This window comes from Neovison vison, chromosome 8 (genome assembly GCF_020171115.1).
Source record: "Neovison vison isolate M4711 chromosome 8, ASM_NN_V1, whole genome shotgun sequence".
Classification (NCBI taxonomy): Eukaryota; Metazoa; Chordata; class Mammalia; order Carnivora; family Mustelidae; genus Neogale; species Neogale vison.
This window is the reverse complement of record NC_058098.1, coordinates 127,893,854-127,918,263: the sequence shown is the minus strand read 5'-3', so window position 1 is coordinate 127,918,263 and position 24,410 is coordinate 127,893,854. Positions and strand designations below refer to the sequence as shown.

The 24,410-nt window shown below is 38.9% G+C and overlaps 1 protein-coding gene across 1 annotated transcript; it reads right to left on the bottom strand.

Moving 5' to 3' along the window:
* Positions 1-23,792: 23,792 nt before the first annotated feature.
* LOC122915804 (ATP synthase subunit f, mitochondrial-like) lies at positions 23,793-24,176 on the bottom strand. Its single transcript, XM_044262548.1, has one exon. The coding sequence runs from the start codon at positions 24,174-24,176 to the stop codon at positions 23,907-23,909; it is 270 nt and encodes an 89-aa protein (XP_044118483.1). The 3' UTR covers positions 23,793-23,906.
* Between the last annotated feature and the right edge of the window lie 234 nt (positions 24,177-24,410).

Here is a 24,410-nt window from a genome sequence, read left to right as displayed (position 1 = left end):
GTCATGAAGCTCCATAATCTGAACAGTAATAAGCCTGGCTTCAGCCCCACCAGCTAAATTTCATCTCAGTGACATTCAAGGTTTGGCAGCCACCTCCAAGCCGCATCACAGATGCTAATAGCAAATCGACTAAAATGGCTGGCGTGGGTGATGCCAAACCCACAACAGTTTATATCTTTTGAAAGTTCCATCTCAATTTTCTAGAAATTTTCTCGGGTTGGATGAAATACGTATGATATGCATGTAGGCTCTGGGTGGGTGGGGAGCTATCACAGAGGTAAGGTGGGCTTCAGAAACCAGATACTGAAGGGGTTCAGGAAAAGGGCGGGGCTTGTCTGGATGGAACAAGAATTCACAGCAGGCCATGGTCCTGAAACATGCTGCACAATAACTAGGGTTTATGAACCTCTTGTACCATCCCTCAGAGTGAAAGCTCTGATCCCCTTCAAGACCTTATTCTCAGTTGTCAAATCCAACAAAGAAGGACATTTTGAAACCCCAGGGCTAATCTAGAGGACAACAGAAACAATGGCAATAATAGCACAACAGTGAGTTTTTAGGTAAAATCTTCCATAGTCCACCATACCTTTTAATTTTTTTAAGTTATTTCTACAGGTTCAGGCTGATAAACTGATCAGATACTTAATAATCTCTATGAATTATTTTGAAGGAGACAAAAGAAGGGATTTCTTTCACTAATTTCCTTTGAAGTATGGAAAAGATTTTATTCTTCCATTTATTTTATTTGTTGAATGCCTGCTATGTGCCAGGTGGTGAAATAGGTTTTGGGGACACATGACAGACCAATATAAACATGTGTTCTGACTTCACATAACTTGCCAATTATGTGAGGTTTCTATGAGGAAGTAGGCAATTAAAACACAATGTGATATGGACTGTGAGAGGGGGAGAACAGAGTCCTAAGGGAGAGATGGGACAGTCCCCTGCTAGACCTGGTGGTGGTGAGGCAGGGACAATGCAGGAATTTCCTAGAGAAAAAATGTCTAAGCTTCAATACAAATGAGTAGAAATTGGCTGGGAACAGAGACCTGGTTTCCATGAGGAAAAGATACTCTGAAAAGATAAACTTCCTCTGAAAAGGAATGAGAGAGAAAGAATGATATATTCAGAAAACACCATTCTTCTGTGTAGCTAGAGACAAGTGTGTGTGATGGGGTCCTGGGGAGAGGGATGTGATTTTAGGAAAAGACAAGACGTAAGTCTGGGGGTCCCAGATCACAAAGGGTCTGTTAAGTTATATTAAGGAGTTTGGACTTACCGCACGGTATTTTTAAGCACGTATGTGCCTTGGTCTGCTTTGCATTTTAGGATGAAGAACTTTCTGTGATGATAAAGTTGAGGACTGGGAAACCTGTTACGAGGTTGTTGCAGGGATAAAGCCAGTTAAAATGTTGTTATAAGAAGCACAGATAGAGAGGAAGGTGGAATTGTGGATATGAAGATATTTGGGAACTACTGAGGAAGTAAAATTAGCAGGCATGAATGACTAATTCCATAAGGACATTTTAAATAATGTGGAGTACGTGGTAGAAGAAAATGGTGGCATTCTCTGATAGGAAACCCAAGATGAAGACCTTGGGGGCTGGAGGAAAGGGCTTTAGTTCTCTCTTAGAGGTTTTAAATTTTAAGCGTCTGTGGGTGATGAGCTTTTAGATGATCTTTTCAGCCATGAAAGTGAGTGAGATTGTTCAAGAAGATTGCATTAGGGGTGAGAGAACCTAACTGGATACTTGGAAAAGCAGTAACACCTAAGAGTTGGCAAAGAATGAGTCCCCAGAAGAAAATTGGTATCAGGAGAATCATTAATGGTTGAAGTAAATTTTCAGAGAGAGAATGTAGACCACTTGTTAAAGATGTTTGACTATGAAAGAGGAGAGAAAATCTAGTTGATATTTGCAGTGAATATGGGGGTTGAAGAGTAATTTCTTTTTAAGATGGGAAAGGTGAGTTTAATACAGGCACACAGATATGGAGGTTATGATAATCCAACCTGGGGATAAAGTTTACCTTTGAACAGCTTATGAAAGGAGGATTTGCTGAGCAAAGGAAGGATGTTAACACATTTGTGGAGAGGCATATTTAACCTACTAAAGAGAACAAAGTGCTTCTCTGCACTCTAACAGTAGCTATTTGCATATGCACGGTGTGATTAGAGATGGCTCGCTCTTTCTCCCTGGAGCCAGACTTGTCTTTGGCAAAACAGGCATACCTCATTGTACTGCACTTTCCTTTATTGTGCTTCACAGATACTGTACTTTTTTTTTTTTTTTTTTTTAAGCCAGTTGAAGGTTTGTGGCAACCCTGCCTCAAGCAAGTCAATTGGACCCAACTTTCCAACAACATTTGCTAATTTTATGTCTCTGTCACATTTTGGTAATTCTCACAATATTTTAGTCTACATTATTGTTATATTTGTTACAGTGATCTGTGATCAGTGCTCTTTGATTTTACTGTTGGGATTGTTTTGGGCTCCACAACCCATGCCCATATAAGACAAATTTAATAAATGTTGTGTGTGTTCTGACTGTTCCACAGACTGGTTGTCCCCCTGTCTTTCTCCTCCTCTTTGGCCTCCCTATTCCCTGAGACACACCAGTATTGAAATTAGCCCAGTGACTAACCCTATAATGTCTTCTCTGTGTCCAAGTGAAGGAATAGTTACACAGTTCTCATTATAAATCAAAAGCTAGGAATGATTAAGCTTTGTAAGGAAGGCCTATTGAAAGCCGAGATGGGTCAAAAGCTAGACCTTTTGTGCCAGTTAGCCAAGTTGTGAATGAAAAGGAAAAATTCTGGAAGGGAATTAAAAGTGCTACTCCTGTGGATACGTGAATAATAAGAAATAAAATTGCCTTATTGCTGATAGAGAAAAAAGTTTTAGTGGTCTAGATAAAAGATCAAGCCAGCCACAACATTCCCTTAAGCCAGAACCTAAATCAGAGCAAGACCTTAACTCTCTTCAATTCTAAGAAGGCTGAGAGGTGAGGGCAGCTGGGAGAAGTCTGAAGCTAGCAGAACTTGGCTCATGAAAGAAAGAAGCCATCTCCATAGCATCAAAGTCAAAGTGCAAGGTGAAGGAAGCAGCAAGTGCTGATGTAGAAGCTGCAACAAGTTATCTGAAAGATTGGGGTAAGATCATCAAGGAAGGTGGCTATGCTAAAGAGATTTTCAGTGTAGATGTACTAGCTTTCTATTGGAAGAAGATGCCATCTAGGACTTTCATAGCTAGAGAGGAGTCAATGCCCAGTTTCAAGTCTTCAAAGGATAGGCTGACTCTCTTAGGGGTTAGTGCAGCTGGTGACTAGTTTCAACATTAAGTTGAAACTAGTGCTTATTTACCATTCCTAAAATCCCAGGGCTCTTAAGAATTATGCTAAATCTACTCTGCCTTTGCTCTATAAATGGAACAGCAAAGTCTATGTAAAAGTACATCATCTATTTGCAACATAGTTTACTGAACATTTTCAACCCACTGTCGAGAACTATTTCTCAGGAAGGAAAAAAAAAAAGATGCCTTTCAAAATATTACTGCTAACTGACAATACAGCTGGTCACCCAAGAGCTCTGATGGAGATGTATAATAAAATTAATGTTCTTTTCATGTAATATTCTTTTCATGTCTGTTAACACAATATTCATTCTGTAGCCCATGGATTAAGGAGTAATTTTGACTTTAAAGTCCTATATTTAAAAAGAAATACATTTTGTAAGGCAGTAGCTTACAAGTAGTGATTCTTCTGGTGGGTGTGGGGTAAGTAAACTGAAAGCCTTCTGAGAAGGATTTACTATTCTAGATGTAGTTAAGTACATTCAAAATACCAACATTCATAGGAGTTTGGAAGAAGTTGATTCCAACCCTCATGCATGACTTTGGGGGATTCAAGACTTCAGTGGGGGAAGTAACTGCAGATGTGTTGGAACCAATAAGAGAACTGGAATTAGAAGTAGAGCCTGAAAATGAGACTGAATTGCTGCCATCTCCTGATAAAACTTCAACAGATGAGAAGTTGCTTCTTATGGGTGAGCAAAGAAAATCCTTTCTTGAGATGTCATTTGATCCTGGTGAAGTTGCTGTTAAGATTGTTGAAATGACAACAAAAGATTTAGAATATTACATAAACTTAGTTGATAAAGCAACAGCATGGTTTGAAAAGATTGACTCCAATTCTGAAAGACGTTCTACTCTGGGTAAAACGCTATCAAATAGTAGTGCATGCTGCAGAGACATCTTTCGTGAAAGGAAGTCACTCGATGTGGCAGACTTCATTGTTTTATTTTAAGAAATTGCCAAAGCCTCCCCAGCCACTAGCAACCACCACTCGGATCTGTCAGCAGCCATCAACCCAGAAGGAACACCTTCAACTGGCAAAAAGCCCAGGTGGTGGCTTGCGCTTTTTAGCAGTAAAGTATTTTTACTTAAGGTATGTACGTTGCTTTTTTTAGATTTAATGTTACTATACACTTAAGAAACTACAGTATAGTGTAGTATAGTACACTATACTACAGTATAGTGTTAAGAAACTACAGTATAGTATATGTACATACAGTATATGTACATATACATATATACGTATATATGTACATACATATATGTGTACATTTACATATAGCATATGTATACTACATATACAGTATAGTATATGTTTTGGGAAACTGAAAAATTCATTTGACTGACTTTATTGCCGCATCCGCTGTCTGGTGCTGGCGGTCTGGAACTGAACCGCCGTGTCTCTCAGGTGTGCCCGTATTGTTCGCGATGAGTTTGAACATCAAAGTTTGTTCGTGTTATTTTCTTCATTCTTTAGAATTCCGGGTTCTCTTCTAGGTGTTAAGATTTCAAAGAAGAAGGCACAGCCTTACTCTTCCCTCAAGGATGTTTACAGTGAATGAGGGCTGGGATGGAGTCGTAGGGGGTGTCTCAGGCACGCAGAGCAGACGCTCCGCACAGCCTGTAGCAGCAGTCGGGGGGCAATGTCTTTCTGAGACGTCTCTGAATTCTGGGAGGCTGAGTAAGAATTTGATAAGCCACGAGGCTTTCAGTACATTATTCAGAATTTCCCCCAGTTCAACCACAATCTCCCCCTCCCCCACCCCAGTTATTTTTATATCGGGAGTCAACACACTTGTTCTGTAACAGGGCAGATGGTAACGATTTTAGCTTTGTGGACTATCCAGTCTCCATGTAAGTACTCAACTCTGCCTCGTAGTCTAGAAACAACCATGAACAATACATAAATGAAGGCGTGTAGCTACTGACGTGTGTAGCGCCGCGCTATTTCCCCTGCGCCCTGTGATCCTAGAAAACAGAGGTTGAGAAATCTCCCAACCCTGTTGCCTTCTAGGAGACACCTTACTGCAAAAAAAAAAAAAAAAACCACCTTTCCCATATGACACATAAGACTCCTTGGTGGTCCCCTTGTTCACCTATGCCAGGTCAGATCCCCCCCCCTTTTTTTTGGCGTCATAAATAATTAGCTAAACTTTTTTTTCCATTGATAAATGAGAATAAAATACTTTTAAACCAAACTTTGGTTAAGAGTCCCACTTTCCTCCAGGCCTCTGAACTGTGACCTGCCCTCAGTCAGCCTACAGACCCACGTTAGGGGCTGCGCCCAGAAAATAGGGTAGCCTCAGCACAAAATATTCTGACGTTCCATCTGCTATCGGTTACACCAACTTTTTTTTTTTCCAATTTATTTATTTTCAGAAAAACAGTATTCATTATTTTTTCACCACACCCAGTGCTCCATGCAAGCCGTGCCCTCTATAATACCCACCACCTGGTACCCCAACCTCCCACCCCCACCCCCCCCACCCCCGCCACTTCAAACCCCTCAGACTGTTTTTCAGAGTTCATAGTCTCTCATGGTTCACCTCCCCTTCCAATTTACCCAAATTCCCTACTCCTCTCTAACGCCCCTTGTCCTCCATGCTATACGCCAACTTTTTGACTTATTTCCACACTGGGTTCTCTCTTGTGTCATACATTTCTTTCTACAAAAGAAAATTCCTTTTTGTCTAACCCTTGAGGTGTTTGGTAATCTTTTAATTAGAGCTTTCTTTCTATTGCTATGGTCTCCTCCCTAATTATACCAATCCCCGCACCCACCCCCTTGCAATAATTCTTCAGTAAAATTTTCTCATTATTAAGTACAGATGTATTAATAAAAACCACTGTATTTACACTGTGTTGTAATAATGCATGCTGAAATTTGAATATTACATTATTTCCAAGTGGCACAAACTATTATTCTTCTTCTGACCCCCCCCCACCTTATAAAAATGTAAAAATCATTTTTGGCCCACCATCCATACAAAAATAAGTAGCAGGTCAGATCTGACCCCAGGGATATAGTTTGCCAATCCTTGCTTTATATTAAAGAGGCTTCAGGTTTAAGAGAATACAGTTAGTTGGCCTTTTAGAGAATTACCTACCAATTCAATTTAGTAAGCATTTGTTAAGTTCCTACTCTGTGCTCAGCATTATTCTAGGCCCTAGAGATAAAGTCATAAATAAGACAAATATTGTCCTACTCTCAGAGAATCCAAAAATGAAAGAAAGCATCAGTATTTAACTTTAGTATGCCCTGTTGCCTCTTATATGACACGGTGCTATTTAATTACAGGTGTGTTGTAGATATGTTATGACTAGAAGCTGTTACTTTAGACACAGGTAGGCTATTGGTTGCCTCAATAAACATACCCCACAGTCTCTATCTGATTAAATGCTTTTCCCTATATCAGATCAACCTAGACGTCCATGCACTAATTCCAACAATTCTGTAATCATTCTAAATAAATATCAAATTCCTCCTTGAAAACTGTCTTCAGACTCTGTAGTACGTTATTCTGCAGTGACAATCTTTTACATGTTGAGTGTGAATTTTAATATTAGAAACTGCCAAGGATTATTTAAAGCCAAGTTAAGTAAATGAATTAGATGAGTAAGGGTGACTAAAAAAAGCAAGTAACACTTGTTCCTTCGGAAACACAAAATCTCTGATTTCAAGGCAACCCAGTTGAAATTTTGTGTTATTTTTCTTAGACTGGCTTTTTGTGGACTGAATATTTTTGTCCCCGCACCAAATTCTTCTGTTGGTGCCCTGACCCCTGAATGTGATTGTATTTGGAGTTAATGGCTTCATGAAGGTAATTAATATTAAATGAGGTCATAAGGGTGAGGTCCTCGTCCAATGGGATTAATGCCCTTATAAGAAGAGATACCAGAGAGTTCACTGGTGCACGTGCTCTCACTTTCTCTTTATCCCCTCCCCCTATCCACTCCACATGCACGAAGAGGCCTTGTGAGAGCACAGAGAGAAAATGGCAGGAAGCAGGTCCTTACAAGAAACTGAAGTGGCTGGCACCTTGATCAGGGGCTTGCCAGCCTCCAAAACTGTGACAGATAAATTTCTATTGTTTAAGCCACCCAGTCTGTAGCCCTTTGTTATGGTAGGCTGAGCTGACTAAAACATGGCTCTCTAGAAATTTCCTAAAGGAGACTTTGGAAAGTTCTGAGTAATGTCATCCTTCTTGGAATTATTTTCCACTCACCAAGGAGACTCAGTAAAGAGAAAGACACTCATTTGGTTACATAGGTTCTTGTCAGTTTTAAAAACTACAAATCATATCTGTATAAAATCATATGTATGTACGTGTATATATGTGTATGTATATATGGTTTGCTTCTTATTTATTTAACTCCCTAGTAACTATGAATTCTAAGCCCAGGGTCACCTGCAAATCTAAACAAGAGATGCATCTATGTAGGGGTGGCTATTTTGGAGTCTAATTTTTTAATATTTCTGGAGTGGGGACTGCCTACAGCCTTTTTAGAAAATAAGTACTTATTTAGGAATACAAAATGAGGGGAGGAGGAAAAAAAGACATGCTCATGAGTAAAACCCAACCTGAAACACATAAGGTGCCTAATTTACCTTGACTGGGAGCTGCCGTCTGACATACTTCTTCCCGTGGCCTGTGCAGGAAGGCATGGGAGTCTGTATACACGGCTTGCCAGAGTGCTTATTCCTTCCCTGAATGTTATAATCTCAAACTATGGCATTGCCACAATAATTAAGAACATATGTAATTAAAAAAAAAAAAAACCTAAGAACTCGTGAACTCATGCTGACATTGATTAGAAAAATGGATTAAACCGGTGAATAATGTATTAGACTGAGATTTACAGTTACCTGCTTGTCGGACAAATAATCACTAATTACTCGACTTGTAAGAATCAGTTACCAACTCTCTCTCACATAAAGCATTTTCCTTTCTTTGGTTGCCCAGAGCAGAATTGGATCATTTCCCTTTTTAATTTTCCATTCATTTTTAAAAACAAGTGCCCACTGGGTGCCAGTGTGTGCTTGGGGCTGAGAATATGAAGAGAAATAAGTCGGGGTCCAGGACTCGAAGTGTTGATGGCCTTGAGAAGGAGCGAATGCATACAAAGAATTGCAATGCAGACAAGGGCTATAATACAATATTAGTCCAAAATGCAGTGGGAACAAATAGAGACGTGAACCCTTCTTTGAGTGCAGGGTCCAGAGCCTCCCATAAACAGGGCCGCATGTTAGTAAGAAAGGTGAAGGAATCACTGCACACCATTTCTTCCTCCTTCCATTCACTTAATAAATATTGCAGGGTCAGATAAATCCAGGAACAACCAAAATCAATTTACCAGGCAAAAAAAGGAGAGGACAGGGATGGGACTTTTTATGAACTCACTATTTTGAGGAGAAAGACGCTTTATTTTGGTGGCAGTGGGCAACTAGGTAGAAAGAGATTGCTATTAAGTGAAAAATGAGCTTCCACAGGAAGCCATGACAATGAAAGTAATAATTAAATCTTCCTCTAACTTAGGTTGCATTGTAAGTGCTTAGCTGAAAAATGTGTCTGTACCTCCGGGCCTGCAGCAATGACATCTGTTATATTTTAGGAACAGAAAGCTAATGAGGTGGAATCTGGAGTAGTGAGCTTAATTGGGCTTGTTTTGATTAAGTGTATGTGCTGGGAATATTCTAATCACTTGTCTGAATTGCAAAACAGCCAACGTAAGCCCCCAAATTCTTGCAACCATTTGTGAATCAGTTTAGAATAGATGGGGAGATTGTACGGAGGAAAGAGTAAACTGTAAAGCAAAAATTATCTAAAGTTGGGGTGAAGTAAAACGCATGTAGTGTTCCATGCCTAATTAGCAACTTCAGGCCTGAATAGCCGTCCAGTCATACCTGTCTGCTGTTCACTCTAAGTTAAGGCATTGGCTCTGAGAATCAAAACATGTCAGAGCCTGAAGGACCACAGTGAGCACAGTGCCATCTGCCTACCTTGCTTCCAGAGAATCAGAGGCCCAGAAAGGAAGGGGCTCTCCCCAGACCACCACGGACTCCATGGCAGGGTCTAAAGAAGATCCAAGGTCTCCTAATTCTTAGTCAGCGACCCCTCTCTCTATTTGCTCCAGACCGGGGAATGAGAAGACAGTCAAGTGCAGACAGGGTTTGATATGACAGTTCCTATCCGAACATCAAAGATTGCTTTTAAAGGTCTGTTGGCCTCACATAAGGACTTTGGAATTTTTTATTTTCTCTATCATACTCTTTTCTCATTCTGAGCTTTTCCATCTCAGAATAGAAATTAATTCTTTGTATAAATATTTAACAATTTTCTTCTTCTCTACACTGTATGTTTCATGAATGCAGCCCTCATCTGTGTACCTCTGGATATCGCACCATTCTGATTTTGTTTTTCCGTAAGGATTTGCCAAATCAAGGATAAATATGTGAAGATGTCAGTGAACATCTCGACCTAGCAAGAAATGGCAAAAGAAAAGGACCAAATCTTAAAGGGAAAAAGAGTATTTCTTTGTACGTAATATTTGCAGAGTGGCATCTCTGCTCTGGAAAACACAGAAATAGAGATACAAAGGTTGAAAGAGGAAGAAGAGCCTGGAAGTCAGAGAAAGGGATCCTGTACTTTGGGCAGATGTCCAAGAGGGCTTTGGGGTTTTGGAGTTTAAAGTATCACACATGCAATTCACTTCTTCCATTCCGTTCAAGTTAGTTCAAACAGCATTTCCTGGATATCTGTTTATTTTAGAATGCATTTGAACCCTGGAGAGACGAGGATAGTAGACCCACCCCTGCTTTTTTGACCTTGAGAGTCAATAGTTGATAAACTTCCTCACCCTGTAGTAAGCATAGCATATGCACACTATTCGCCGATACTCACCATCTCCAAATAAGCTGCTGTGTGCCCTCATGCACCTCTCGCCTAATGCAGAACATAGATGGAAAAAATGATGTGCCGATGGAAAAAATGCTATCTTGAGATACTGAGATCATTAAGGAATGAGGTCAGAGACCAGAGAGAGAGAGTGTGTGTATAAGAATGATAGTGAGAGCAAACAAACAACAGAAATAATATTTGCAATAAACTAACTCCCAAGGTCAGCAATGAAAGTAACTAGAATAAATATTCTTAATAAGGAAGCAGACAAGCAAAAATATGTGTGTGTGTGTGTGTGTGTGTGTGTGTGTAAGATATAGCCTCTGGCTGGAGCAGCCATGACTGTGATTAAATTTGCAGAGCTGTATTTAAAAATTACCTACATGATGAAGGGTTTCAGGCCAAAACCTCAATCTCCTCACCCCACAACTATATTACTGACATATCCCTCTTTCCTGCCTCTCACAAAGTTATTTCAGGGTGCCCATTGGGTGAAGTGGGAATTGGATAGGTACGGGAGTTGAAAAAATTCACAAAACCCAAAAAAATAAGTGCAGGTTACGTGAAGCCAATTTCCCTTAACTGCTGGTGTAAAGGCCCAAACATGCAGAAAGAGTATGAATAATCGAAGGAAATTTTAATTAGTTTTAATCCTTCCTTGTTCTCCTATAAATAGGGTGGGCTGTTTCCAAGGTTCTGACTATTACCTTGGCATGTATGTAATATTTACTGGTACACAGAAACACTATGCAACAATTTAGGATAGATATTAAAGAAAAATGCCTTACTCAATGTAAACTGCAAGGATAATTTAGGCTGGCAGAATGTAATTACCCAAACTGGAACACATTCCTCAAGGGAGCAAGAAAGCATGAGAAGACGGTATGCTATTGCACCCCGTGATGAGAGCAGCAGTTTTGGAAAATGAAAAGAAAATGAAGTAGGGATGGAAGTTATACAAGAAGACCTGCCATTTCTGGTGACCTTTGGTGAGAGATGGAGAATTGGGAGAATTGCATGAGAGTAATTGCTGCATTGGAAGCACCTTTAAGTTCATTTCATCTGACTCTGTATCCTCCCTGAGTGGGTGTTGGTTCTGTACTTGAGCACTGCAGGGATAGGGAGTTGACGACCTTCTCAGATGGTCAAAATGATCCCTCTTATGGATTAAAGAACTTGCTTCTTACAATGTCTACTAGCTGGACTTTGGCCTCTGAGAGCCATACAATATGCTCTTTCCCTCCTCCATCAGATACCATTCAACTATTTCAATACCATTTCCATGACCTGTCTAAATCTTCCCTCGGCTAAATGTTCTCTCTGCTTTCTTCTTCTTCTTTTTTTAAATTAATTAATTAATTGATTGATTGATTAATTAATTAATTTTGTTCTCTCTACTTTCAACTGTGCCCTAGATAATACATTTCTAGACCCGCCACTATTTTAATCCAGCACCTCAAAATAAGCTATCATTATATTTTTCTATCCTAGTGTCCTGCTTGGATATATTACTCTGATGACACGGAAGAGGGCTGGCCTGCCACTCTCATGGATCTGACGTTATACCTGTGTTAACTGGTCTGAAGAAGTTTCTTTGGTAGCTGCTTCCTTTTGTGGACTCAAGCTGAATCTAACAATGCTCTAACAAATTCAACTCTTTTTCTGAGTCCCCTAAGTGAAATTGACCCAGAGGTCTCCCAGACCTTTTTCTTCTCAGCTATTTGTAGATAGACCCCTGGTATCTCTCATCCCTTTCTTAATATCTGTACTTAAAGTTTCATATATTTCCATATTATTACTCTCAATGGTTTTTAGTAATAATAATAAAATAAGAATATAATCATGTCCATAAAGAAGAAATAATCCCCATTCTGTTGTCTAAGCTATGAAGGATTTCAGAGCTATATGCAGTGGTGTGTTTGGGGATTTGACTCCGCAAAGGCAGCACCAGCTGAATGGGATGAAAAAAGAGGAATCATCTCACTCCTGTTTGAGGTGAAACGACAGGGTGTGTTGTCATAGGTCATGCTGTCTTTACTGTTCTTCTGATCACACGGATGAAACCTATAAATGGCAGCACTACCTTGGACAAAAATTAATTAAAAAATTCATAGGTGTATAGGTTTTCTGTTGAAAATTTTCTTGGCTTTGTTCCAAATTCTATTAATCTTCAGCATCCCTATTCAGATAGTAAGAATGTGTCATAATAATACAAGAGAAACCCCACTGATTAATCACTATTACTATTTCCAAATGGGTGCCATGTCATTATACTGAGGTGCAGTAAGACATCGGGGCGTGGGGATGGGTGGGGATGGTCTACCGATATGCACAGTCACTTATCAAGGAAACATATTTGATATTGTTCTGGGTTTCTACCTTTATAGTGTTTTGCTAAATATTCCTTTCTCTCTATACTATTAACTTTAACAAAGAGACTGTCCCCCTATCAGTTGTTTTTTTTTTTTTTGACCATAGTTAAAGCACAGATTTTCGAAAAGAAGCTATGTGAGCTTGTTAGTTTTAGTTTATACTGAATGTTGTTTGAATGATGAGGGCAGTAATTGTGCACATTAATAAAAGGTGAATGGGTGGGTTAAGGAATCATAAAGAAACATATTTATAAACAGTGCATGTTTAAATGATGTATTTGGGAATAATGTGTATACGATCCCACAAAGATTTTACTAGATTCACACCATTCCACACTATGCTCATCCACACCACCTTATTCAGTACAATACAACATTCTGCCATCTTACCATCTAGTGATATAAATGGGTCAGAGGACAGGCTCTCTGCCTTTAGTGTGTTTCTCCTTATAGGATTAGAATCTAAATGTAAGTTCTTTTGATAGTTCTCCAGGCTAAAATATACATTTGATTTTTGTAGCATTGGATGGTCTCATGAGAGTCAAGTTTTTCATGAACCTATCAAAACAAACAAAAAACAATCCTTGCTCTCCTGTTCAGTAGGGAGAGGGGGCTCCTCCACAGACATAGTTGTCCACGCCATATATAGTATAGTGTGGAGACCACCATTACCAAGGCAAAAAAAAAAAGATACAAACCAGAGCTTAGGAATTTACCATCCAACATCTTTTCCCAGGAACTTTTTATCTCAGAATTTCTCCACAGCTTATGCATCTTGATTTTGTCTTCTCTGTTTTACTTTTCACTTGTTTTGGGGGTGTGGAAGTAATATTACACTGCAGTAATTATTATTCCAACAATGTGAGGAAAAAGAAAATTATTGTCTCCAACTAGAGAATTAGATAATGGGATTAGGTTTCTTAGTTGTTTTTTTTTTTTTTCATCAATAGTTGCTACTTACTTGCCATTCTGAAAGAAACCAACAAAATCTAATTTCAAATATATCTAATTATAACTGAAAGAATTGATTTTATTTTTCAATAATTTTCAAGCCTTGTTTTCATCTACTTACAACTTGTGTGACTATACAACTGCATTTAAAAACAAAACAAAATATGTGTTAACCCACTATATATATAGTACATACACACAAATATATGTGCACGAATATATAAACAACATATATGTAAAATGTATAACACACTTACATGTGTATTTACAACACACATGATACATATACATGCATATGCATACATATACACATGTGCTTTTATGTGCTTATATGTGTATTATGTGTGTGTATAAGCAGTCTATGTATTTTTTTAAAGATTTTTTTAAAAGATCTCTTGACAGAGAGAGAGAGAGAAAGAGCACAAGCAGGGGGAGCAGCAGAGACAGAGGGAGTAGCAAGCTTCCTGCTGAGCAAGGGAGCCCCATGTGGGACTTGATCCCATGTGGGACTTGATCCCATGTTCATGGCCTGAGCCGAAGGCAGATGCTTAACTGGCTGAGCCACCCAGACCCCCTATGTATCTATTTGTTAAATGAACCAAATATTTCTTGGTAGAAAACATTGAAAGGGGGCTCAGTGGTTTAAAGCCTCTGCCTTCCGCTCAGGTCATGATCTCAGGGTCCTGGGATTGAGTCCCACATTAGACTCTCTGCTGAGCAGGGAGCCTGCTTCCCTCTTTCTCTCTCTGCCTGCCTCTCTGACTACTTGTGATCTCTCTCTGTCAAATAAATAAATAAAATTTAAAAACCAAACAAAAAAAAATTGAAGGTTCACAGAGGGAGGAGAAAAATGATCATTGTCATGTTGCATATCTAACGAAGGAAATAATTAGAAATGCTCTAACTTAGTAGTATTAAATAAAGTAATTCCAGTGAATCAATGAAGTCACAATAATTTCCTTTCCAACTCCTTTGGGTCATTGAGGTGGATTTGGGTGTTATATGCAAACAGTGAATCAGGGGAACATTACATCAAAAAACTAATGATGTACTGTATGGTGACAAACATAACATAAAAAAAGGAAAATGTTCACCATATAGATATGTGAACATTTTCTGTGGTTTCTGACCGAGTTTCTTTCATCAGGAGCCACTTTGCTTAGGACTGACACCTAAACACAGAGTTCTCCAAATCTAAACTTGTTCCTAACACATTTCTGCCTTGCCTTCAGTACCTCATCTCTAGGAAAACTTAATGTTCATCACAATAACTGGCGCATGGCATGCTTTTGACAAATGTTTGTTGATTGAATAATTGCTGATTATTTCTACACTGGCTCATATCTTTGGGTCTTTTTCTGGTCCTAGTCACTACTACAATGTTAGTTAATTCTTTACATTAAGGTCTTTTTTATCTGATAAATAGTAAAAGATAAAGTTGTTTAAGCAAATTTCTAGGGAATTCATCAAGTGTTTAAAGCTAACCAGTTCTATTAGGTATCTAAACCCTTCCTTTCCTTCCCTTGCCTTCCCTTCCCTTTCTTTTTTCTTTTTTTCTTGTTTTTTTTTTTTTTTTTCCCTTCCCCTTTCCCTTCCCTTTTCTTTTCTTTCATGGCCAGGGATCTCAAGCTTCATCATCTGAGGAATAACTTTGTCCCCTTGCTTGAATAATTCTAAATCGACTTTTTTGTGCAGTATAACTGGATTTCAAAATCATAATTAAACTTCAACATAAGTTCAGAATTTAATTTGGTATCCGAAACTGCTTTCTTGGTATGTAGAAACTTGCTTGCAATTTAGCCATAATCTTTTTATTTAAAAAAATGGCACACAAAATTAATTAGTGTTTACCCTGTTTTCCACATAACCTCTGACAGCTACTCACCCTGAGAGGCCCCAGGGAAATATGAGGCAACTTTATAGGCACAAGCCGAGGGCCCTTGATTAACTTTGAACTTGGAATTTATTATTTTTTTTTCTTTCTGAATATAGAAGCAACAGGATGTATGTAGGCTGCAGTGCAGTCTAATGATTGAAAAAAAAAAAAAAAAGAACTGGAAACATCACTTTGCCTACACACAATCCTGTTTGTCTTTTTGCAGTGAGTTAAAGCACCCCTTCCGTGAAGTTTTCCCAGCCATTACTTGTTCATTGTGCTGTTTATCCTCAGAAGTCCTTGGCACTTATGGTCTATAATACGCAATCTGGCCCTCAGTTGTTGGATGCTGAACTGCTGATGAACTGCTCCTTCACGTGGGGTCCTTCTCCTGATGACAGTGAACTCATTGAAAGCAGGGGTTAGTCTTTTTCTTTTCTTCTTCTTCTTCTTCTTCTTCTTTTTTTAAAAAAAAAACCTTTCTAAATCGGGCCCAGATCTTTATGCATAACTAGGCACAATATAAATATTCAGCACATATTTTCTAACTGGCTTTTCCAGAATATCTATCAGGAGAGATGGGGGCAGGAAACATAGGAATGTGGAAGACTTTGGAAAGAGAATTCTAGGGGCAGGGTCTAGAGGCCATGAGCAGTTTTGTTGTTTGTTTTCAGGTGATACTATCAGTTATGACTACAAAGGGGTGTGTGTGTGTGTGTGTGTGTGATTGTTTTGTGTGTGTCTATTCTTTGTATTGTGTTCTTAGTAATGTGTCACCTGGCAGCAAGTTTTAGAATGGGACCCTTGAATAATAGATGAGATTTTTCACTTAGCAGAAGGCACAAGGATTCTGTCTTTTCTGATTCTCACATTCTGGGTCAATGGACCAAAAAAAGACATCAGTAGTCCCAAAGGGTAATTTCTGCTTCAATCTCATAAGAGTCTGAGGATAGACTATTATCATTAGCGTTCTTCCAATGGAGGAGGCTGAGTGAGAATGATGTTAGTGGGGATCCAGTGCTTGTCCTCATGTGGCTCAGTGTTCTTGGAGAATCCAGACTCAGGCTCAGATTATTTAGAGCTTGACAGAAGACATTATGGAATTAGAGTAAAAAATGGTGGCTCTACTTTTAGCATATGAACCTGTTCCCCAAACGTGAAGCTTACTATGGTATGCAGTACCCTGCCCAGAGCATTGCGTTGCGTAGCTCAGCAGCAGCACTGGGCAAATGGCTTCTTTCATTTGAATATATGAGGAGTGACCTTATTGATTCTAAGACAGTTAGTTTGCCTTACTGTATCAGTACGAAATATATGCTGTATATCCAGTGGTAGAACAAGACAATGTCTGTCACAATGTCATCCAAGAACATTAGTTGACACACAGATTAAATTTGTAAGGAAGAAGAGAATGAAGTTTTATGGTTTATGTTGTAGATTCATTTGTATAAGTGATTGATTGTATAAAAAGAAAAGTGTGAATCAGCACATCCAAGATACCTTAGAGCTCCTGTCTCTATGTCTTTTTAATCAATGCCATATCTGGAGGCAGACTAATTACATTTTCATTTGGCCCCAAATTAGGAGGGTCAATTTAATAAGCTGTTTGACAGACAAGGTTCAAATAATCTTGCTAAGCTAGAATAACAGCCCTAAACATATAAAATCATAAATATTTATTTAACATCTACTATTTGTTAGGAGCAGAAGAAAGTGCCATACACACATTACCTCAAAAAATGCTATGTACTATTGTACCCAAAAATCTACTGAAGAAACTTCTGATTTCCTGCCCAGGGTATAAGAAACTTGGAAGTAACCATTTCATCCTAACAACAAGTAAAAAGCAGAACAAACTGAAAATTCAAAAACTCTTTCCAGATCCCTAAAACAAGTGAGGTCCTAGGGCAAAAGCTGCCATTCCACAGACTAGAGTGGCTGGCAGGCAAATACAAAGAATCAAAACCTACCAGAGCAGAAAGAAGGCCATGAGCTGAAACCTCCCTGGGAACCAGTGCTGGGATACGAAAACTGGAACTTTAGTTCCTTATTTTGAAATATACCAAAGCATTCTCTTCTTCTTAACAAGATCTGCCCTTAGGAGAAACTATTAAACCAGGGCCTAAACTACCAGGGTTTTATCAGAGACTGACTGATCTAGGGGAGGGTCACAGCCAACTCCAGCCCACTCTGGCTATCCTGTTCCACCTAAGGGAGGGTAAGAAAAACTAAGAAGTGCTCCTGAAGTTCACAGTCCAGAGGCATAGCCCCACTAAAAGACCGATATCTCGTAGGACCATAGAATACTTCCCTTACCACCGCACCTCACCACATCCTAAAGTTCTGTTTACATCAGTTCCTTTTACCTACTATGTTACGTACAGTTATCAAGAGTCTATAAAAACATTTCCCTCATTTTATTGGGTTGATTTTTATCATTGAATTATGAGAATTTTTCACCTATTCTTTGCAAAAGGCTTTGTCATGTATTTTGCAAACAAAATGCCCAATTAATAGATAAGGAGACTGAGGTTCAGGGAAGTTGGGCCCTGTCCAATATTCACATAGCTAGTAAGTGGCAGAGCCAGGATTTGAACCTGTGTAGTTAACCAGCCTACTATATAAATTGTTTAGGTCTTCATATAGCTTTATATTACCTTTTATATATACCTTAAAATATGCTTTATATTTTAGGTGAAATGTGTAACTGTTAGGGTGCCTGGGTGGCTCAGTGGATTAAGCTGCTGCCTTCGGCTCAGGTCTTGATCTCAGGGTCCTGGGATGGAGCTCCGCATTGGACTCTCTGCTCAGCAGGGAGCCTGCTTCCCCTTCTCTCTCTGCCTGCCTCTCTGCCTACTTGTGATCTCTCTCTCTCTGTAAAATAAATAAATTTAAAAAAATGTGTAACTGTTGTTCAAGATTGGGAAAATATAAATGCTAATATTCATGAGAAAGGACTTTCGTATTTCAGTAACTTTAAGGTCAACCTGAACCAAAGGCATAAGATGGCTATTTGAAAAATAAATGCAAAAAAAAAAAAGGAAAAATCAAATGCAAATCTGAGCTACATAATGTGTAGCTCAAGGGAAGCAATAATCCTATCACACATCAGGACCCCATTTGGGGTGGTATTGATTTTTAAGAAGAGCCTTTAAAACACAGTGTGTCCAGAAGAAGACAATAATAAGATTTATGAAGGCCCTGGAATATATTGCCAGATTAATTAAACAGTATTAATTGTATTAATTAATTAATTGTATTAATTGAGTACCCTGTGATAGATATTATAGTATGATGCCAAGCAAAACAGTGCTCATCAGAAGTTGAGGTTCAAGCAATTTCATGTATTCATCCCAAAGAAGAGGTAACTTGAGAGTAGGATAAGAGGATAAGGTGTGATTCAGTTACCAAAACCATTTAAGTACATCCTCTGTCTCCCACATTAAGTTTGAGAACGGGGATACAGGGATGAATAAATATAACATGATGACCATTCTCAAGGAGATCACAGTCTAGTAAATGAGAGATGGACCACATATTCAACTGTGATAGGATGAATAATGTACTAGTAAAATATGCAGTGGGCTAACACACTATGAGATGCAGCGGAAGTCAGCTGAAGTGCTTCTGTTTGAGGAGAATCACAGAAGAGGGTAACTTGATAGTTTTCTGCAAATATTTTAGGAGCTGCTATTTGACACAAGAAACAGATTTGTTAAACAAACAAAGCCCACCAGAAGGAGCATAAACATTTTGAAATTGTAGAAAAGAACATCTATTCATAGGTAAAAAAAAATTTTTCTAGCAAGAAAAGATGAGATAATAGGTTACCCTGAAAAAAAAAAAGTGAATTTCACACCACTGAACATGTCCTGGCAGAGTCCAGCCCATCATCTGGCAAGGCCATTATGGACCAGATTCTTGCCTTGGTGCAAGGTTGAGCTAAGTGATTTTTAAGGTCACTCCAAATTCTGAGAATCTGTTACTGGCATGAACAGCTTCCTAAATTGGAAAGCTACTTACAGGGAAATGTTGATTGGTTTGTTCTTTAGATATTTTAAAGCATTAGCTTTTTCCTGACATAAGTCCAGCATAAATCTTGTGGGGATGACCTCGTACCTGTATCTTCATATTATCTGACTAGAGCTTATTTTAGGATTGTAGCCTGTTAATTATCCTGTAAATAAAGAAATGTTTTTTGTCCAATGAGCATACACTCCAAAAGACCAGAGCAGAGGCACAGATTATAGTTTCTAAGCAAAGCAGTGCTGATTTCCCAGCTTTCAAGCTTGAAAAGGGCCAGGCAATTTTTTACTTGGTCCTGTCAGTCTGTGATCTGGGAATCTTACATCTTGTTAGCTGGGGACATCCACACTTTCCTGGGGAAATTTCCTTTAATCCAGATTACTGAAGAAATGTTTATATTCTTTCATTCCTCTCTTTTTGGAGTAGTCGGAAGTATAAGGCACTAGGATTCAGGAATGCTGGATTCAGTTCTTTGCTTTGTTGCTTAATACCCATATAAATAAATGATTGGAGATTTAGATTCCTATAAATCATGAGAGATGTATTGAGTCCATAGTTTCTAGATACCAGTTTGACTTCTTAATTTTTTTTTTTTGAGAGCTTATAAACTATTCAATGTGGAGCCTCAGCTTCAGGGAGTCTGATTCAATAGATCTTGAGTAGGTTTAAGAAATAATATGTTTCTTTAAGTTTTTCCAAGGATCCTGATGGCACAGCCCAATTTGGCAAGTGGGTAAGATGCTAAGGTCCTTTTCAGTTCTAAAAGTCTCTGAGTTTGTGATTCTGTTTTTCTCTCTTCAAAACTTCAGTGATTTTATACAGACATATATATATCTTAAAAAGAAAAGGCTTTTACGCACCACAGCCCAAGTGGAAAAATTCAATTCACTTGTGATTATAGGCAACATCATTTTATTTTAACAATTTCCCTTTCTAATGCTGTTCAGGTAGTTTGAAGAAGTGTCCAAAAAATGAAAAAGCTGAGAGGAATTAAATAAACATTTAGCCAAGTCATTGTACAACCTTCCCCCCTCCCATCTGCCCACCCTTCTAATTCCTTCCCTTCTTTCTGGTCTCAAACATTTAAGCAACATATAAGAGAAAAATGCTCTCCCTTAAGCCCATTTCTGAAATGATTCTATTTTTAAACACTGTAGTTCATCTCAATTGTGCTCAAATTCAATTCACTTGTGATTGTGTGCTATATTATTTTCTTTATCAATTTCTCCCCAGACTCAGTGGGGCAGTGATTGAAATTTGAAAGCTTATGGGGGGAATAAAGTCCAAAACAGTATTGAGGAAAATGTGTCTTGAGTCTGTTGGCTGCAAGAAGCCCTTGCTTTCCCTCAACACCCAATCCACTTTCATCCATAGTCTCTCGATAAACCCCATCAAGCCAAAATGACTTAAAAAATAAATTTGAATAGATTCTTCCATCATCAAAAGAGTTCTATTCTCCCTAGTCTTAAAACATTTCATTTTTTGTTGTTGCATCATGTGCTTAATGCTTTGGCTAAGATTGCTTTGCTTTTGGTTGCTAAATCTTTGCTCTGCCTTAGGTGAAGTCAGCATGTATCCATCTAAGGCATTAGGAATGTTGGCTGTTAGAATCTTCTTGGAATGAAAGGATAACACTTATTCTGTTCCCAAACTACCTTGGCTTTTGAATGAGAACTTATTTCAAATATAACCACCCTGATTAGTATCATATTTGCAAAACATGTGATATCATCTAATTATTAATTACATTCTAATTTCTCTCTCCCACAATTCAGTGGAAAAGCAATCACCAAGTATGATGGGGCAATGAAGGGAACAGGAATTAACAAAACCAGGGTCCAAACACCAGTGTAAGGATGTACAGGTGTCGTGTTCGTTCATGTTGCCCACAAGATAATTTTCTCATTCATGTCTGACCCCGCATCTGATGGTGGAAATGCCACATTCAGGTTATTACCTCCTGTGGTATACAGCTCCATGTTTGCCTATGACTTCTTCACTATACGCTTTCCTAGTCTATTGTTTTGCGTCCCATTACTTTTAAAATATTGGTTTCTTTGTGTATTGGCCACTTGGGTTTACTTATACTCTTTTGGGCATTGAACTTGGAAGAGAGTACAGTGATCCACTGGAGCACATTTATATTATGGGTGGGTAGAATATAAGAGGCTGAAAAGTGCAATTTCTCCCAAATATATTGCGCATGTCCAGATCTTTACTCAAAATCCTACTAACCCATCTCTGTTTCATGAATTTCTTTTCTCTTACCTATACTACTTAGTAAAAATAAGCCCTTTCTTCAGAGTCTGCCTCCTCCAAGAAGTCTTCTCTGACCACTTCCATTTCCATTCAATGTATACTTCCCTTGTGCTCTTATTTACTTCTCATGCAACTTAATGTTTCTAGTATGTATGTGACCTTAAACAGACTAAATAGATCTATGCCTCTGCATGGCCACACTGTGTCCTAACCTCCTTGTCACTGTCTGGCACAGAGTTGGCACAGGCCAGTTGCTTAAGCAGTATTTGTGAGACATAAGATAGTAATAACATTTTGTTGAACACTTACATGCTAAGCACATTATATGTTATCTCATAACAACTCCATGAGTTAAATACCATTACTATTCCATTTTTAAAAATGAAGAAATTGAGAAGTTAGATGGTTTAAACAGTGTGCTTAGTGTCAGAGCTGGAATATGAAGTTGGGTTCTGTCTTAGAGCAAATACCCTACGATGTGATGATGTTTCTCTCCAGGGCTTTGCTCCGTGATTTATTCTTCTATTTCTTCTCTGTTTAATCACCATAATCATCTCTGGAGGGTGGGGTGGAAAGTGGTATTTTATGGTTTAAAAAAAAGATGTATAAATAGTCAGAAATTCTCCATGGAAGAGCTTATAGGGGATTGCTGTTGAGAACAAGGAGTGTATAAAGTCACATTATATAGTTAGCTGAGGTACTTGGATTCTAAGTGATTTAATTCCATAATGATGGTAGTATTTCTCAAAAATGGAAGAGGCACCAAAGGTGGAATCTTCACTTCCAGTGTCACAAGTAGAGAGAGAGGCTATGGAGTTTGTTAATGCTGTCTAATCAGGTCACTCACCTGGGTCCACTTGACACCCAAATCTCCATCCCCTTCTGCTTTCACAGCAGAGGAAAGGGATGACGGTACTTCCCCTCTCATGAATTTACATAATTGTAAAGCATCAATGACGCCATTGCTTTTTTCAAAATGATTGTTGGAATGTGATTAGCTACTACAAGTCCCAGAATAAAATACATCTGTATATTTCCTGCCTTTATGAATGTCTGAGAACAGACAATGGACTGGAGAAACATCTGAGAGAAGCAGGCGAACATCTGCTAGATCAATAGCCCTTATACAATTACCCTCCTTAGAAGGCAAACCCTAAATGACCCAAAGCAAGAATTTTACTCATAAAGAGACTGAAACAAAGGAGACAGTGTTTAAAAAGTACTTTCAAAATTATAAGAAACTGTCCAAATGTGAGCTGTTTTGTTCAAACAGTTCATTAAAAGACCCCCTACTCGGGGTCTTCAGTATTTCTGGGGTAGTGAAACTATAAAGGAAGATGCCTGTGGTTTCAACATGTATTAGAAAGAACTGAGACCTATTAAAATAGAAAAGAAAAAAATTGCGTGAATGAAAGATCCTAATCTATGATTATCATTGGAATGATCTAAGCATTGAACAAGACTCTGAAATGTTCTCTGCAGTCCTTTGACAGTGCAGCCTCCTTATCAGAGTCTTTCTTATTTAAATTTTAGAGTTTAGGTCATAGAGACAACCTAGTTTCAGGAAAGTAAACATTCTATCCTAAACCTGAAAGTGGGAACCCCACAGGGAACTCAGCAGCGTGTATTGGTGTGGAGCCTAGAGAGGGGTGATGGAATGGAGTGAGGATTGTAAGCAGCAGGAATATATAAAAATGTATGCAGTAATATTGCCTTTTTACAGTTCTTCTAAATACTGCAGTGGCCAGGAAAGAATTATGATATCCCCTGAGTAATCTAAAAATACTAAGGACATGTGATTATCTGTTACTTTTCTCTCTTTTTTTTTTTTTTTTTTTTTAAAGATTTTATTTATTTATTTGACAGAGAGAGATTACAAGTAGGCAGAGAGGCAGGCAGAGAGAGAGAGAGGAGGAAGCAGGCTCCCTGCCGAGCAGAGAGCCCGATGCGGGACTCGATCCCAGGACCCTGAGATCATGACCTGAGCCGAAGGCAGCGGCTTAACCCACTGAGCCACCCAGGCGCCCTCCTTTTTTTTTTTTTTTTTTTTTTTTAAACAGTCATCTTTTATTGGTTGTTAACTCTGAACTACGGTACGAAAGGATTCAAGGGTGCCAAGCAAAGGTCATGGTCAGGAATGCCACGTGTGTCTCCACACTGGGCCCTCTTCAGTGCTACTTGCGTATCTGTTCATGCTTGAGTTCCTTGTAATAAGGAAAGTAGTTGAAAACCACATAAGCTGCCAGCACCATAGAAATCCCAGCGATGCCCCCTTTCTTCACCTTGACATACTTGTTGTAATACCGGTAGTAACTTCCTTGAAATGCGCCAAAAGTGCCTTTAGGAGTGAAATCCTGCATCAGTATCCAGCTGGGCAGCTCTCCTAGTTTCACATCCATGACATCCATGAGCTTCTTCTCCTTCACTGGTATGACTGACACCATCTTGGAGCCCTGGGTGTCCGCTCCCCTGTTACTTTTCCTTTTTTTTTTAAAGATTTTATTTATTTATTTGACATCACAAGTACGCAGAGAGGCAGGCAAAGAGAGAGAGGAGGAAGCAGGCTCTGCGCTGAGAAGAGAGCCTGATGCGGGGCTCGATCCCAGCACCCTGGGATCACAACCACAGCCGAAGGCAGAGGCTTACCCCACTGAGCCATCCAGGGGCCCCGCCCCATT